Genomic DNA, 18,208 nt, shown 5'->3' on the forward strand with positions numbered 1-18,208 from the left:
CGTATGAGCACAGAGTGCCAAGACTCAGAATAAGTTCAAAATGCCCACTCCTAGTCCACAGCAACTAGTATCCCAACTCTTATGACCACTAACTAGAAGAATTACAGGAAGAGGCTTGAAGATAAATTAACTGCTAATCTCCTTGAAAGAAATGTGTTACTGATCAACAGTGTTATATCACAATGAACGATGAACCAACAAACATCCAATTTTCTGACAGCATGTTGAAAGTTGAGCTGAATATACAGTACCAAAATATAAAGAATATGCAACTGAAACACCACCAGATTAAAAAAAGTGTAACTATTATAACTGGATGCAGCCCTTGTAAGGCACAACTCCCAATGAGGGTGGACGATGTCTGTTGTGTATGGAAACTGCGAGTTATTGTGATGGAGGCTAGGCTAGGATATTCAGGATGAATCACCAGGACTATAATGGACTGCTACAGTCAAATACATTGAATTTGGCCTTCACAACTAATCCATCTGACATGACCTCTTCCACCTTCACAACTGTCAGAAACCAAACTGAGAAGAGAATATCTCCTCCATTCGTCTTACTGTTGGGCCCTGCATGAAATAAAACCAAGGCCATCCTTAACATGGGATCAAAAGCCTACTGCTGAATTTTTGCTTGCAATTTTGAAATAGTTATACCCTTAATTAGCTAGATATACAATGTAATAAACTCCTAGAATACAAGGATTAGGATTCTGTGATAAGACAGTGTGTTCCTTGATAAGTTCTCAAACACAACTCTCAATGAAATTTCTCAAATCTGCTAAGATTCATGTTGTATTTGTTTGGTTGGTCCCACTGTAATTGATAGTCACAAAAGAGCTAAGACAGTCACCCACATTATGAAGAAGGGCTACTGTATGTGTCAACTAACCAAACCGAATTCTGTTGCTTGAAATTAATCTCCAGCTTACTGGGTCATATTGAAAACTTATAACTTATAAATGTTAAGTACGAACGAAAATAATCACCGGATACTGGAGGGACCAAACCCCCACCCTTCCACTTTCACGTCAAATAGTCTACTGAATGAGCTATGGTGGCCTAGGTCAGGTTTGTTCTGTTGGAAAGAATTTGAGCTACAGGTCTGTCACTAAAGCCAGCACAAATGTAGGTGCGCTCGTCACCCACTGCGGGCCAATTCAAGTGAATATTTAGTTTTCACGAGAGTCTCTTCAGCATGTACAATAAGTTGTCAATATAACCTAATAGTCTGAAAGTTTATCAAGTACAATGTGGTCATGAAAACTTTCACTTGAATTCTGTTAGTAGGCCTACTGCATGACTGCATCTTTGAATACATATTGGCAAAACACTACTAACTAGACAGTGTATGTACGACTGACATAAGATATTTAAAACAAAGTGTTCTTTGTGTACCGGAACAGGGAAACATTCTGAAATACTATGAATGCCAAAAGAAAGGGCAATCAATTTTGTGACCTGTAAGTACACTTTGAAAAAATTAATAAGGAGTTAGGATTTATGGAAGGATCGCTCTATCTTGTTACTACTGATAATTATAGTAGTATCCAGTCTGGTATTTTTTGTATTCCTATATGAAATAGACACATGGACTCCATGATACAGACTCCAAGAAAATTGATTCTTTTGAAATGTGGTGATGGCGAAGAATGGGGGCTCTTTCTGTATTACCATTCTCCCATATCAGTGTCAAGGGTCGCCTAACCACAAGCAAAAGTAAGAACATACCTGAGTGAAAATCAATAAACTTCATTATTTAGAAGGTATCAGCAAAATTTATCTGCTCTGCCACATAGTTTACATTCGCCAAGACACTAACCTTGCGGATAAATCCGCGGATATCCGCATCCGTGCTGGGCTCTACTTAAAGGCTTCAGCAAGGTGTTTGCGAGTCTCTTGGACAAATATGTAGGTGCCTAATAGAAAGAAAGAAAGAAAGAAAGAAAGAAAGAAAGAAAGAAAGAAAGAAAGAAAGAAAGAAAAAGGAAAGGTTAAGAGGTGTAATCACATGAAGTGCAGCTGGCAGGCTTCAAAAACATTTTTTTTTTTTGCTAGTGGCTTTACGTCGCGCTGACACAGATAGGTCTTATGGCAACGATGGGATAGGAAAGGGCTAGGAGTTAGAAGAAAGCGGCCGTGGCCTTAATTAAGGCACAGTCCCAGCATTTGCCTGGTGTGAAAATGGGAAACCATGGAAAACAATCTTCAGGGCTGCCGACAGTGGGGCTCGAACCCACTATCTCCCGGATGCAAGCTCACAGCTGCGTGCCCCTAACCGCAGGCTAACTCACCCGGTGGCTTCAAAAAAAGATAAATCAGAAGTAATGATCACAGGGCGATAAATCTGGACTGTGCAGAGGGTGTTCCAGAGGTGTCCAGTGAATTTCCTCCAGTTTTTCCCGCGTTAAAGCAGCAGTATGCGACCTTGCATTGTCATGGAGAAGAACAACGTTTCAAATCAGTTGCAGGCGTCACTTGTTGTGATACTCAGCGTTTGCTTCATCCAAAAGGAGACAGTAATAGGATGGATTAATTGTCCTTTGTTCGTGAAGAAAATCCACCAGCAAAACGCCCACAGAGTCCCAGAAAATGGTTGCAAGCACCTTTCCAGCAGATGGGCGTTTTGGCCTTGACCGGACTTGCTTCGCCTTTTCGCCGCAACTCCATGCTCGCTTGCTTTGACTCTGGGGTGTAATGATGCCCTCAAGTTTATTTTCGCAATTCCCAATATGATGCAAAAAATTCTCTCCTTCCTCCTAATAGCGATGCAGGAGTCTCTGACAAACTTCCTGGTGTAAAGTTTTTTGTTCCTGGTTGAGGAGACGAGGAACCCACCTGGCAAATAATTTTCTGAAATGAAGTTCATCTCGGATGATGGTTTGCACATTTCTGTAACTTATTCCAACAGCTAAAACAATCTGCAAAATTTTTACTCGCTGATCTTCACCAATAATGGTCACAAACAATGTTGTCTCAGTGATGCTTGTCCACAGTCTCCTTTCATTGGGGTTCATTTTCCACAGCTTCTCCTCCTGCCACAAATTTTTTAGCCCACTCATACACTCGGGTGTGCGAAAGTGTTTCTTCTCCGAATTGTACATGGAGCAGTCTTAAAATTTCAGGTTTGGTGCCCTCTTTTGTAAGAAATTTGATAATGATGTGTTGCACAACAGACATGTGCACCTCCTGTTCACTCATGGTGTACTGAAGCAGCCCAGCTCTCCATCGTCGTTTGTACGCACAAACCCCTTCTCCGGACACCCCCACCAACATCCTGGCAATGCCCCGCCTCAGAATTATTACCAACAGCAGTGCTACATTCGAATTTCCGTTTGTATTTAAACCATCTTCGTAGAAAGCTCATTGAAATATCATGGGATAAAATTAGGTCAGGATAGGGAATGACTGAAATGGGTAAAATCATTTCTACAGGGAAGAATTTGGAGCTTAAAAGTCGGACACAGTAAATCATATCAGATCATAGTGGAAAGAGATGTACAAGAGGGAAGTAAATTACTCTCTTGTTCTTAAATATTTAAATGTTAATAGGGAAAGTGTAGAATCTGATATTTGCTTATTTACTGATACTGCTTTTTACACAATGATTAAGGGTAAATGTAAAAGGACCTGGAAAAACTTATACGCAGGTTTAGTAGTGCTAGTACCGGGCGAGTTGGTCGTGCGCGTAGAGGCGCGCGGCTGTGAGCTTGCATCCGGGAGATAGTAGGTTCGAATCCCACTATCGGCAACCCTGAAAATGGTTTTCCGTGGTTTCCCATTTTCACACCAGGCAAATGCTGGGGCTGTACCTTAATTAAGGCCACGGCCGCTTCCTTCCAACTCCTTGTCCTTTCCTATCCCATCGTCGCCATAAGACCTATCTGTGTCGGTGCGACGTAAAGCCCCTAGCAAAAAAAAAAAAAAAAAAAAATAAAAAAAAAATTAAGGTACAGCCCCAGCATTTACCTGGTGTGAAAATGGGAAACCACGGAAAACCATCTTCAGGGCTGCCGACAGTGGGATTCGAACCCACTATCTCCCGGATGCACACTCACAGCCGAGTGCCCCTGACCGCACGCCCAACTCGCCCGGTATATACCGTATACAGGTTTATACATGTTGAAAAATGAGGGGGGATGAAGGACAATTTCTTTTGGAAACAAGAGGAATAAAATAGAGTGAGAATAGAGTAAGAATAGTAATGATTGGAAGGGGCTAGATAACATTTATGGAAGAATGTAGATACTGAAAGTAACAATGGTTGGAGGTAATTTCAACTGGAGGAAGCAGATACAAGAGGCAGGTAGGAAAGCAAATGTTTATATATGGTCTAGCAGGTAATGGAAGGATCATGTAAAGAGATGAAGGAGAAGGAACATATTCCTAGTATGGTTATACAAAAGTTAAAGTATGCTGCAGGAATGACAGGCCTACGTTAACAATGTTAAGGAATCTGAAGGCATACAGCCAAGTGCTGCTATACATAACAGTTTATTTTTTGCCTATTGGTTTTACATCACACAGACTCGGGCAGGTCTTATGGTGATGATGGGAAAGGACAAGGAAGGTAACTACCGTAGTCTTAATTAAGGTACATTTGCCTGGAGTGAAAATAGGAACCACAGAAAACCTATTTTCAGGGCTGTTGGCAAAGAGCTTCAAATCCATTATCTCCCATCAAACAGTGTTAGTGGGATGTTCAAAAAATATTAGGGGGTGGGAAAGTGGGGAAGAAAGAAAATTATAGGGAAGATTATGAGGAATATATTATTCATAGTACTGAGCTAGTAGAACAAAAATTGAGAGAAGAATTGCTTTATGACAAAGGGAGAATCAGAGCAAACAGTTTACCATGGACATTTTCATCCTCTTACCACAAAACAGTACGGTACCATACAAAGTTCAGAGAGGTCAGATGCTGGCAGGAAAAAATACTGTCTGGAGAGTGAAAGGAAATAACATCTTAAAATACCATAACAGGGAAAAAAATGAAATGAAAATGAAATGTCGTATGGCTTTTAGTGCCGGGATATCCCAGGACGGGTTCGGCTCGCCAGGTGCAGGTCTTTCTATTTGACACCCGTAGGTGGCCTGCGCGTCGTGGTGAGGATGAAATGATGATGAAGACAACACATACACCCAGCCCCCGTGCCATTGGAATTAACCAATTAAGGTTAAAATCCCCGACCCGGCCGGGAATCGAACCCGGGACCCTCTGAACCGAAGGCCAGTACGCTGACCGTTCAGCCAAACGAGTCGGACACAACAGGGAGAGAGAGTTTAAAATAACTGAATTTGTAAATTAGAATAAGCTGTGTCTTATCATAAAGACATCATAAATATAAGTATTTGGCCAATGCATATTCACTGGTCACTAGACACTTGAGCTATTGCACTAATTGCAAATAAACTGTTTGTGCTTACTCTACTCACGTATCCATATGAATTATTGCTCTGCATCGCCGTACACCAAACTTACACTTCAACATCATAAGGCCATACCTAACCTTTAATTTAAGTTACTAATTTGGGTACCGGAAAATTATCTTGAAGCTTTTTGGAAGTCCTAGGACCAATGAATAGGAGAATCAATCATAAAAGTTAAAGTATTATTCCACACCATTTAAACTATATCAAGGCTGCATCACTGAACAAAATATAAATTACCATAAATTTAAAACACTGAATATGAACAACTAGAAGACCTGAAATAAGATTTCATATGAAATTGAATATTCAATTTGTCATCACTGAGCATGGCTGAAAGTAGGGCAGATGACTTACAGGTAAAGTTATACCGCCTAAAAGTACGGTATTTCTCTACGAAATAGTGATCCATGTCCTACACAGATAGATAGTAATGAAACTATCATGCTCAACAAAAAATATCAAGATTGTTCTACTATTAAATAGGTAACACATAATGCATTCAATTGATATTTCTGTTAATGACAAAATTCTTAAAATGGTGGAGTTTACAATAAATACAAAGCATAGATGAACTAAGAGTATCATTTATTGAATAATATTACTAAGAAAAACTGAAACATAGTAATCGCAAAGGAGATATTCAATTCGGACTTGAATGAAGATCCCAGAACAAGTCACGCCCACTCATATACTATTACTCATAAAATACCCGAATAACTATACCTGTTTCTGGACATCTGCATCGCTGAGAGCCATTTTTATTAATTATACGTAAACGTATAAGATATGAACCACAAAAATGACCTAAAATCGTATTCCTACTCCTAAAAACACAGTAGCCTGCAAGTCTGAGCAGAAGACGGGAATCATATGATCGCATTCACTACCCGTGTGCATTTAAACACTTCATGAGAGTGAAAATGTATTTTTATATCATAATTGAAACTACATTGATATTTTTAAAAATAAAGTAGTATTTATAAATGCATTTTGCTCATCAAATGTATGAATGTTTATAACATTAACCGCGTAATCTTGTTGGATTACTTCGATGGCATTCAGGTTGCTAATATGGCAGAAATCTATTTTACTTGTTATATGTGTCCAAGAAAAATATAAAGCGAAATTATTATTTTATTTGTAAGTTTTCACAGTGTAATATTTATAGGCTTGAAATTAATACATTTCTTTCTATACATTAGTGCGTGTTTACTTAGCTCATTGCCTGTATTTTTGAGTGCATGTAAATATGATACTTCAAGTTTGCATGTAACAAATGATAACAGAGGTTTTCGCCTTTGTTTCCATTCACATATTTATATTTTATTCATAGAAAATGACATTGGAATGAGTATGTATCCTGTCAGGGATGTATTATCTGAAGTTTACTCACTAAACAAAGTCAAAAATTTTGAAGTTCCTGTTATTATGCACAACAATTGCAGTGACAGCTAGCCCAACCACTTCAAGTAGATACAGTGTATATTCTGTAGGCTAATGTTTTGATGATTTAAAAATGCATCTATAGTATTATAAGAATTAATTGATGTGTAATTTGTATGTAAACACAGAAGAGGTCTTTTTCAGGTGTGTAGAAGGCTATGGCAAATCTGAACTTCCAACAACCTCCACGCAGTATAGCGAATCAAAGCCTGAACAGAGGAGCATTCAGTTCAAGTTCATTATCTGGCCATGTTACCCCCACGTCGGGTATGTTCCCTGGCACAACAAGCCTCACCAGTTCCTTCACACCTCAGCCACTTTCACCAAACAGAAACCTACCGCCTATGGGCAATAGAGGATTGTTTGGACAAAGAGCGTTTCCAGAGAGGCGAACGATTCCTGGTCTCGGGTTAGTCCTCACTCATTCTTCTTTTGTGATTTGAAAGTGTGATTTTTAGTTGCAGTGTCAGTGTTTTATTACCAAGAAGAATTGCTAAAACTAGTGCACGACATTGAACATCTCATTAGGCTATTGTATGGAAGTTATATAGAGTACCCTGGAACACCACGTTCCTGGCACACAATGAGCATTTAGTAATTGATGAATTCTGTACAATTTATGACAACTGCCATATGTTATTCACGTATAATAATTGACATGGCCATACAAGAGCCATTGTTTTGAAGTTTATGCTCACATTTTATTAATAATTTTAGGCACTAGACTAGATTTAAACTAGTAGCCTAAACTCACAAATTGATCTGTCTGTAACGGCTTACTCAAAACGTTATGATCCCAATAACATTAATAGTTTTCTTTTAATTTTCTTCCTCTACATAACAGTTTCAAGCATTGTTCTGGGTAGGCTAGTAACTTATTGTCTGTTAAAATCTAAGCACCAAATCAATTGCATTCATAAATGCATACTATGTTTAGAGGTCAGTTAGTTTTTTACAGGATATTGTATTTTGATGCTTTTAGTGTAATTATTTTTAAGCATTTCTATTCTACTAGAAGTCTGTAATTGAACTTCATTTCATAACATAAAAATCGTGCCCTCTTACCACTGTAATAGTGTTGGCAGGTACTGTTGTAGGAAAAATTTCCAACTCTTGCCACATTTATTATTTCACTTCTCTCATGCGGCTCCTTTTCAGTTTTCTTTTGCTGGTAACTAAAGGCCTGCATATAATGAAACTATTGTCCACAGAGGCAGAGGATTGTCAACATTTATTTTTGAGAAAGTGCCTTGCTTTGTCAGTATCTTCACTAATTGGTGTCGCGCACCTGTCAGTTATGGCTGCTTGTGAGATGGGGTTTCTAGTCGTGAAACAATGTTTATTTAAAATTAACACAACAAACTCTATTCATATAAATACTGATTTTAAACATAGTACTGGTACTTTTAGGAACATATTGTTTGTCCAGTTTTTCATTTTTGGAACAGACTTAGGCCTTGGTTATTAGTAGTTTATTATTTTTTTTCCACATAATCATATTGGTTACAGATTTTTTTTTTACAAGTTGCTGTATGTCTTACTGACACTGATAGGTCTTATGGAGACGATGGAAATGGAAAGCAAGCAGCCGTGGCCTTAGAATGAGGTGTGAAAATGGGAAACCACAGAAAACCATATTCAGGGCTGGGGTTTGAACCCACTATCTGCCGAATGCAAAATTAACAGCTGTGCACCCCTAACCGCACAACCAACTTGCTTGACATCAATAAATCCTCTTCATTTTAAATATTTACTGTGAAAATTCTGGGCATGTGGTGGCGAACAGAAACGCTTCCAAAGGCTTTGGAAAAGTAGAGACCAGAAAGTGCCAAGCAGCTAGCCGTGCTGTTAGGATTTTGTCTGCGAGATTGCAGTTGGGAGATTGTGGGTTCGAATTCCACTTTTGACAGCCCAGAAGGTGGTTTTCTGTAGTATCATATTTTCACATTACCTAAAGGCTGTAGCCTTAAATAGGGCTGTACCTTAAGCCCTTTCCAATCTTTGCATGTGTTAGCATGACATTAAACCACCAGAAGAAGAAGAAGAAAAGGCGAGAATTTTCATTTATATCATTGGATATGGCTATTATAAGAACTACCTATGCTATCCAAAACCATGCCTATTTTAAAAAAATCTGAAGGAAATTAGTATTTTTATCGATTTTAGTTGTTATAAATTACTGTAGATGCTGGTGACCCTCAGCTGCTTCCAAACTCAGTGGCATGTATAGTGATCACGAGAGCTTGAATTTCTGTTAAATGTCATCTTTTTATTCTTGTCTCTTTTTTACAAACTCAAGCTAAGTTAAATATCTAGCTTTTGTGATCATGATGACACTGTTTTATCTGTTGATATAAAATCATCTTTCGGTTTGTACTTTTTGAATTTTAACCAATTATTTTATTTAGCGTATGGTTTTTAGTGCCAGGAGTGTCCGAGGTCAATTAACCTGATAGGCCTACTTGGTTTTTATATGGTATGGTGCAAGTAATGGCGTACTTCAGAGTAATTTTTGTTTCTTTGTTAGTTGGTACAGTATCATGGAGAAACGAATTGATAGATTTTCCTGAAACTTGATATTTTAAGTTTAGGATATGGGCTAAATGTTATTCATATATATATATATATATATATATATAATAAGAGTTTTGTATGCACGTTGTTCAGAATTTAAAAAGAATTGTATTTTTGTATCGGTCGTGTCCACAGTAACCAAGAAATGAACTTTCTAATTTTCCGTAATTTCTGTATGTATGTATGCACATCACGAGAAAAATGGCTTGAAGGGAATTTAATGAAAATTGGTATGTAAAGTCGAGGAATAAGTGACTACAATCTAGGCCATAAATAATTTTATTTACGCTAAGTGAAATGGTAGTTTAGGGGAAGGCCTAAAATGTAATTCTCAAATATTTACGTTTTTAGTGGTCCTATCGATAAATACTACATAACTTACGTTATATAGAATTAAATTTTCGATCATTTATGTCTTATACATATTTTTTTTTGCAAGTTGCTTTACATCGCAGCGACACAGATAGGTCTTATAGCGACGATGGGACAGGAGAGGGCTAGGAATGGGAAGGAAGCAGCCATGGCCTTAATTAAGGTACAGCCCCAGCATTTGCCTGGTGTAAAAATGGGAAACCACCGAAAACCATCTTCAGGGCTGCCGACAGTGACATAAGTCGTAGATAATACAATTTCTGATCATTTATGTCTTATTCTGTTTTACCGTGTCGACTATGATAAGATTGGTGGTGGTGGTGATTATTGTTTTAAGAGGAAGTACATCTAGGCAACCCCCATCCCTTATATAACACTAATCAGAGAGGAAAAATGGAAGGTGTTTGACACTTCAAAAGAAAGGACTCACTTGACATTTGATGCCTTAATATCACAGAGTTGGAAGAAAACTAAATGTGAAGGGCTACAACATAGTAACCTCATAAAACTGATCAACAATAGCATTACATTGACCATTGTTTGGTGTGGTCTGCATTGTGCTTTCTGCTGCCTCTCGTCTCTGATAGATGGGGTTACTACTGCGTACCGAGTATAACCTCTTGCTTGAATATTGGCGGGAAGTAGCTGGGGAGTTAGATAACTCTCTAGATTACTTAGGATGACATTCCTCAGGTTGATAAATGTGCTGATAAATAATAGTTCGTAACACTAACACACTATTCGATCCCTACGCTGAGGCACTGATTGTAATGAGCAGTGTGTACACTTAACGAAATAATAAGAGAGGAGTGTTCACGGCTGTCTGCAGCCTGGTAATTCAAGCACTGAAACTTTGGACTGTTAGATCGACAATGTCGTACGGTTCGTTAAAACTGAGAAAATGTGCGGTTTTTCATTTGATTATTTATATGATAGCATTGCTTTTAATCACAAACTTCCTACTGATGTCATTGTAATGACCTTTGTTGACTTCAGTTGGAAAAACTGCAAAGACAGTCTTTCCGAGGATGTAAAAAGGTAGGTGGAGAGTGAGCGTTTGCCATTATAATGAAAAATCCCCATCTCGATTCTGACTGGCAGTAGGCAAGTGGACCTACCATCATAATGAAAACTCCCCAGCTTGATTGTGACTGATAGTAGGCAAGAGGACCTGCCATTGCACTGAAAATTCCCTAACCCAGTCTTCACATGAGAAAAGACGTATAGTGACTCTCCGTCGCGTTTCTGGAGTAACATTAATAGCTATGCAATTTATAGCAATCTTACAACATGTACACTACTTACGAGAATTCTGTATACAGTGTAGAATTTCGTAGCGAAGCGCGGTTACATCAGCTAGTAAATATATATATAAATAAATAACACTAGGAGGAGGCTTCGGAGAATGTAAATCTCTGTATCTCTCTTATGATTGGTTTTATAGGAGAATTTGTCATGACAAAATTTATTTAGAACTAGCTGATGTACCCGTGCTTCGCTATGGAATTCTAGGTTAGAGAGTGCACACATTGTGAGTAAGATTGTATTAATTTGCGTAGCTCTTAATGTTACCCTGGAAACACGACGGGGAAGTCACCAAATGTCTTTTCTTATGTGAAGACTGGGCTACGGAATTTTTATTGTAATGGTAGGCCCTCTTGTCTACCATCAGTCACAATCAAGTTGGGGAGTTTTCATTATAATGGCAGACATTCGCTCTCCACCTGCCGTTTTACATCCTCAGAAAGACTATCTTGGTGGTTTTCCCAACTGAAATCAACATAGATCATTACAATGACACCCATAGGAATGTCGCGTTTAAAAGCAATGCTATCATATGGAATACTCGATCAAATGAAAAACTACACATTTTCTCACTTTTAACGAACACTACTACACTGTCGATCTAACAGCCCGAAGTTCCAGAGCTGGAATGATCAGGCCGCAGACAGCCGTGAGCCGTGAACACTTCTCTGCTATTGTTCCGTTAAGTGTGGACGCTGCTCATTGCGATCAGGCGCCTCAGAGTAGGGATCAAATAACTGGAATACTATGATGAACCAGTGTGTTACGTACCAGCAGTATCAGAAAATGTATGAGCCAGAGGAACGGCTTGCTTATGAGCCAGAGGAACGGCTTGCTTATAAGCCAGAGGAACGGCTTGCTAAAGAAGAAAGGTATCTAACTCCCCAGCTATTTCCCACCAATATTCAGGCGGGCTGTTATACTCGGTACACAGCAGTAATCCCATCTATCGGAGATGGGTGGCAGCATATGAGACAAAGAACATCACAACTAACGATGGTCAATGTAATGTTATTGTTGAACAATTTTATGAGCTTTCGATATTGTAGGCCTTCAAATTTAGTTTTCTTCCGACTCTGAAATACCACTCTTATCATAGTCGGTACGGTAAAACTAAATAAAACATAAATTATATGAAATTGTATTCTCTATAATTTTTGTTGTGTAGTGCTTTTCAATAGGACCAATAACATAGGAATTTTAAAAAAATTAAATTTTAGGCGCCTTCCCCTAAACTACCATTTCATTCAGGGTGAATAAAATTGTTTATAGCTTAGACTGTATTTTCTTATTCCCCAACTCTCATCATCAGCATTTCCCTTTATCCAGCTGTAGCCGGGTAGGGGCAAATATGGTTCCTCTCCAATTTCTTTGGTCTTTCCACCACTCCTCCTCCAACACTGTGTCCCAGTCCAGGTTTCTTTCTATAATACTGCGTTGGATTGTATCCTTCTATCTCAATCGTGGTTGCCCACGGCCTCTCTTTCCTTGGATTTACATTTCCATCACCTTTTTGGCTTTCTTTCTTCACTCATTCGCTTTGTGTGCCCAAACCATCTTAGTCGGCTCTTCTCTATTTTATCATTCATTTTTTCCACTCCAATTTCTTCCCGAATTTTCTCATTCCTTATTTTGCCTCTTCTACTCTTCATTTCGGCTGCCTGTATTCGACTCTCATCCTTCTTTGTCATTGTCCAAGTTTCTGCTCCATAAGTTGTTATGGGTACGTAATACATCTTGTACATAGTATCTTTTTTTTCCATTGGCACATCTTTGTCCCATACCTCATCCTTCTTTGTCATTGTCCAAGTTTCTGCTCCGTAAGTTGTTATGGGTACGTAATACATCTTGTACATAGTATCTTTTTTTCCATTGGCACATCTTTGTCCCATAACATGTTTCTTACTTACACTATGATAGAAACAACTTCCAGCTTGAATCTTATTAATTTCAGCATCCAGTCGAGCATTCTCCATTAATTCACTCTCCAAGTATTTGAACGTTTCCACTACTTTGAGTGGCTTGTCTGCAAGTCTAATCTGACCTTTCCCTTCTTTCTTCCCTCTAGCCATAACAAGAGTTTTACTCTTTTCTACACTTATTTTCAATCCACATTTTTCAATCTTCCCATTCACCACATTCAACTGTTCTTGAACCTTCCTGTCATCTTCTCCCCAAATCACAATATCATCTGCAAATAACATCATGTTCATGCTGCTTTTGCTGTTCTCATGATGTCATCCATTACGATATTGTAAACAGGATTGGTGATAGAACACTTCCCTGTCTCAGCCCACTAGTTATTTTGAACCAACTTGTCCTGCCAACTTGTGTTTGCACGCAACTACAACATTCCTTGTACATTGCCATGATCATTTTTATTAATCACTGTCCAATTCCTTTTTGCACCAGACTGTCCAAAACTTTAGTACCGGGGACACTGTCATGTGCCTTTTCACTGTCAATGAATGTGATCACCATGTGTTTGAGTCATCAGTCCATAGACTGGTTTGATGCAGCTCTCCATGCTACCCTATCCTGTGCTAACCTTTTCATTTCTACGTAGCTATTGCATCCTACATCTGCTCTAATCTGTTTGTCATATTCATACCTTGGTCTACCCCTACCGTTCTTGCCACCTACACTTCCTTCAAAAACCAACTGAACAAGTCCTGGGTGTCTTAAGATGTGTCCTATCATTCTATCTCTTCTTCTCGTCAAATTTAGCCAAATCGATCTCCTCTCACCAATTCGATTCAGTATCTCTTCATTCGTGATTCGATCTATCCATCTCACCTTCAGCATTCTTCTGTAACACCACATTTCAAAAGCTTCTATTCTCTTTCTTTCTGAGCTAGTTATCGTCCATGTTTCACTTCCATACAATGCCACGCTCCACACAAAAGTCTTCAAAAACATCTTTCTAATTCCGATATCAATGTTTGAAGTGAGCAAATTTCTTTTCTTAAGAAAGCTCTTCCTTGCTTGTGCTAGTCTGCATTTTATGTCCTCCTTACTTCTGCCATCGTTGGTTATTTTACTACCCAAGTAACAATATTCATCTACTTCCTTTAAGACTTCGTTTCCTAATCTAATATTCCCTACATCACCTGCCTTCGTTCGACTGCACTCCATTACTTTTGTTTTGGACTTATTTATTTTCATCTTGTACTCCTTACCTAAGACTTCATCCATACCATTCAGCAACTTCTTGAGATCTTCTGCAGTCTCAGATAAAATAACAATATCATCGGCAAATCTCAAGGTTTTGATTTCCTCTCCTTGGACTGTGATTCCCTTTCCAAATTTCTCTTTGATTTCCTTTACTGCCTGTTCTATGTAAACATTGAAAAGGAGAGGGGACAAACTGCAGCCTTGCCTCACTCCTTTCTGGATTGCTGCTTCTTTTTCAAAGCCCTCGATTCTTATCACTGCAGACTGATTTTTATACAGGTTGTAGATAATTCTTCGTTCTCGGTATCTGATCCCTATCATCTTCAGAATCATAAATAGCCTGGTCCAATCAACATTATCGAATGCCTTTTCTAGATCTACGAATGCCATGTACGTGGGCTTGTCCTTCTTGATTCGATCCTCTAAGATCAGACGTAAAGTCAGGATTGCTTCACGTGTTCCTACATTTCTTCTGAAGCCAAATTGATCTTCCCCCAACTCAGCTTCAACTTGTTTTTCCATTCTTCTGTAAATAATACGTGTTAAAATTTTGCAGGCATGAGATACTAAACTAATAGTGCGGTAGTTTTCACACCTGTTAGCACCGGCTTTCTTGGGAATAGGTATAACAACATTCTGCTGAAAATCGGATGGGACTTCTCCTGTCTCATACATCTTGCACACTAAATGAAATAACCTTACCATGCTGGTTTCTCCTAAGGCAGTCAGTAATTCAGCGGGAATATCATCAATTCTAGGTGCCTTGTTCCTATTTAGGTCACTCACAGCTCTGTCAAACTCTGACCTCAAAATTGGGTCTCCCATTTCATCAGCATCAACAGCCTCTTCATGTTCCAAAACGAAATTATATACATCGTTACCTTGATACAACTGTTGGATATGCTCCTGCCATCTTTCTGCTTTTTCATCTTTCCCTAGAAGTGGCTTTCCATCTGAGCTCTTAATATTCATACACCTAGATTTCCTTTCTCCAAAGGTTTCCTTGATTTTCCTGTATGCAGCATCTACCTTTCCCAGGGCCATACAGCCTTCGACATCCTTGCACTTCTCCTTCAGCCATTCTTCCTTAGCTACCTTGCACTTTCTATCCACTTCATTCTTTAATCGCCTGTATTCTTTTCTGCCCTCTTCATTTCTAGCATTCTTGTATTTTCGTCGTTCATCAATCAGGTCTAGTATCTCCTGAGTTATCCACTGATTCTTAGTTGATCTTTTCTTCCTTCCTAACATTTCTTCAGCAGCCCTACTGACTTCATTTTTCATGACTCTCCACTCTTCCACTACTGTGTTTCCTTCAGCCTTTTCATTTAGTCCTTGTGCAACATGTTCCTTGAAACAATCCATCACACTCTTTTCTTTCAACTTGTCTAGATCCCATCTTTTTGCATTCTTTCCTTTCTTCAATTTCTTCAATTTCAGATGGCATTTCATGACCAACAAGTTGTGGTCAGAGTCCACGTCTGCTCCTGGGAAAGTTTTGCAATCCAACACCTGGTTTCTGAATCTCTGCCTAATCATAATGAAGTCTATTTGATACCTTCCAGTGTCTCCAGGTCTCGTCCACGTATACAGCCGTCGTTTGTGGTGTTTGAACCAAGTATTGGCGAGGACTAAATTATGGTCAGTGCAGAATTCAACCAGCCGACTTCCTCTTTCGTTCCTTTGTCCCAATCCAAATTCTCCTACTGTGCTACCTTCTCTTCCTTGTCCTACCACTGCGTTCCAGTCTCCCATCACAATTAGATTCTCGTCACCTTTGACATATTGTATTAAATCTTCTATCTCCTCATATATTCTTTTAATTTCTTCATCATCCGCTGAACTAGTAGGCATATAGACCTGCACTATTGTGGTGGGCATTGGTTTGGTGTCTATCTTGGCGACAATAATTCTTTCACTATGCTGGTCGTAGTAGCTTATCCGCTGCCCTATTTTCTTATTCATTATTAAACCAACTCCTGCATTACCCCTGTTTGCTTTCGTGTTGATAATTCGGTAGTCGCCTGACCAAAAATCCTGTTCTTCCTGCCAACGTACTTCACTTATACCAACTACATCTAACTTTAGCCTATCCATTTCCCTTTTCAGATTCTCTAACCTACCACAACGATTCAAACTTCTAACATTCCACGCTCCGACTCGCAGAATGTCAGTATCCATCTTCCTGATGATCGCCCCCTCTCGTGTAGTCCCCACCCGGAGATCCGAATGGGGGACTAGTTTACCTCCGGAATATTTTACCCGGGAGGAAGCCATCATCAGTACATCATTCATACAGAGAGAGCTGCATGTCCTCGGGAGGTGGTTACGGCTGTAGTTTCCCGTTGCTTTCAGCCGTGTAGCAGTATCAACACAGCTAAGCCATGTTGAGTATTATTACAAGGCCGTATCAGTCAATGATCTAGACTGCCGCCCTTGCAACTACCGAAAGGCTGCTACCCCCCTTTCGATGAACCATTCGTTAGTCTGGTCTCTCAACAGATACCCATCCGATATGGTTGCACCTGCGGCTCGGCTATCTGCATCATTGGGACACGCAAGCCTCCCCACCGCGGCAAGGTCACATGGTCATTCACATACTCCCATTGCTTTTCCATTAGTTGTCTCATAATGAAAATGGGCTCTATTGTTGCCCTTCCACTTCTGAAACCAAACAGATTTTCCTGTATCTGATTTTCAACCCTCAACCTTATCCTACTTTCCAGTATCCTTTCTATTATCTTAGCAACATGGGATATTAGAGTAATTCCCCTGTAGTTCTTCAAAACTTTCTTATCTCCTTTCTTGAAAATTGGGATGATTAGGGCCTATTCCTTATTGCCAATCCTCAGGGACCTCCTTATTCTCCCAGACATACCTGAGAACCCGATATATCCACTGCAAGCCTACAGCTCCAGCTGCCTTTATCATCTCCACTGAAATTTCATCTATTCCAGCAGTTTTTCCATTCTTCATTTTTCTTACTGGCCATTTCGATTTCATTCATTGTAATTGCTTTATCCATTTCTTCATCAGCTAATTGCCTTTCCTGGTCGTCCATTGAATGACTGTCATCAGTTCTTATGTTCAGCAGCGTCTGAAAATATTCTCTCCATCTATTTCATATTTCTTCTGGCTTTGTTAATATTATGCTGTCTTCATCCTGGTGGTGTTTACTTGATCTCTCTTTTTGTTTCTTAAGATACCATACAATAATTTCTTGCTGCCCTGCATATTATCTCTCAATGTCTGTGTGCATAAGGCCCAGCTTTTCATCTTTTTTTCCTCCACTACTTTTTTGGCCAAATTCTTTGCCTCCACATATTTTCTTCTACTTTCTTCAGTCTTAGATGTTTTCCATGCTTTCCATGCCATTTACTTTTCCTTCACTTTAATCTTTACCCTATCATTCCACCAGTGTGTCTCTTTGTCTTTCACATTTCCTGATGTTCTACCACACACCTTTTCTGCACATCCAACCTGTGCTTCCTTAAATCTTTTCCATTCATCTTCAACATTCCCCACCTCCGTCCTGGGTACCAAGGGTATTATTTCCCTTTGAAATTCTTCTTGTATGCTTTTCTCCTTCAACTTCCATACTTTAATTCTTTTCTCTCTTCTTAATGGGGGTTTTTCAATCTTTCCGACTTTTCAATTTTCCTATCACAACTCTATGATCTCCACCAAAGGCTTCTTCGGGCATGGCTATTACATCTAAAAGGTTCTTCCGGTGTTCTTTCTCTATGATTATAAAATCAATCATGGTCTTTGTTCATCTGTCTCCCCGACCATACCTTGTAATCTTCTGACTTCTTCCTAAACCAGGTGTTTCCAACAATCATTTGATTCCTCATGCAAAAATCCACCAACAACTTGCCTTCTGGATTTACATTTCCATATCCAAA

The 18,208-nt window shown here is 39.1% G+C and overlaps 2 protein-coding genes across 2 annotated transcripts in view; one reads left to right on the forward strand and one right to left on the reverse strand.

Annotated features, from left to right (window-relative positions):
* The window catches only part of Vha26 (V-type proton ATPase subunit Vha26), a 47,885-nt gene extending 41,573 nt beyond the window's left edge, over positions 1 to 6,312 (reverse strand). The window contains exon 1 of the mRNA XM_067142936.1: positions 6,159 to 6,312. Coding sequence (XP_066999037.1) covers positions 6,159 to 6,191 — 33 coding nt within the window. The 5' untranslated portion in view covers positions 6,192 to 6,312. The remainder of the gene's footprint in view (positions 1 to 6,158) is intronic.
* Positions 6,313 to 6,438: 126 nt separating this feature from the next.
* Rga (Regena) overlaps positions 6,439 to 18,208 on the forward strand; it is a 167,075-nt gene continuing 155,305 nt past the window's right edge. The window contains exons 1-2 of the mRNA XM_067142935.1: positions 6,439 to 6,575; positions 7,023 to 7,287. Coding sequence (XP_066999036.1) covers positions 7,037 to 7,287 — 251 coding nt within the window. The 5' untranslated portion in view covers positions 6,439 to 6,575; positions 7,023 to 7,036. The remainder of the gene's footprint in view (positions 6,576 to 7,022; positions 7,288 to 18,208) is intronic.

The sequence above is a fragment of the Anabrus simplex genome, chromosome 3 (assembly GCF_040414725.1).
Source record: "Anabrus simplex isolate iqAnaSimp1 chromosome 3, ASM4041472v1, whole genome shotgun sequence".
In the NCBI taxonomy this organism is placed as follows: domain Eukaryota; kingdom Metazoa; phylum Arthropoda; class Insecta; order Orthoptera; family Tettigoniidae; genus Anabrus; species Anabrus simplex.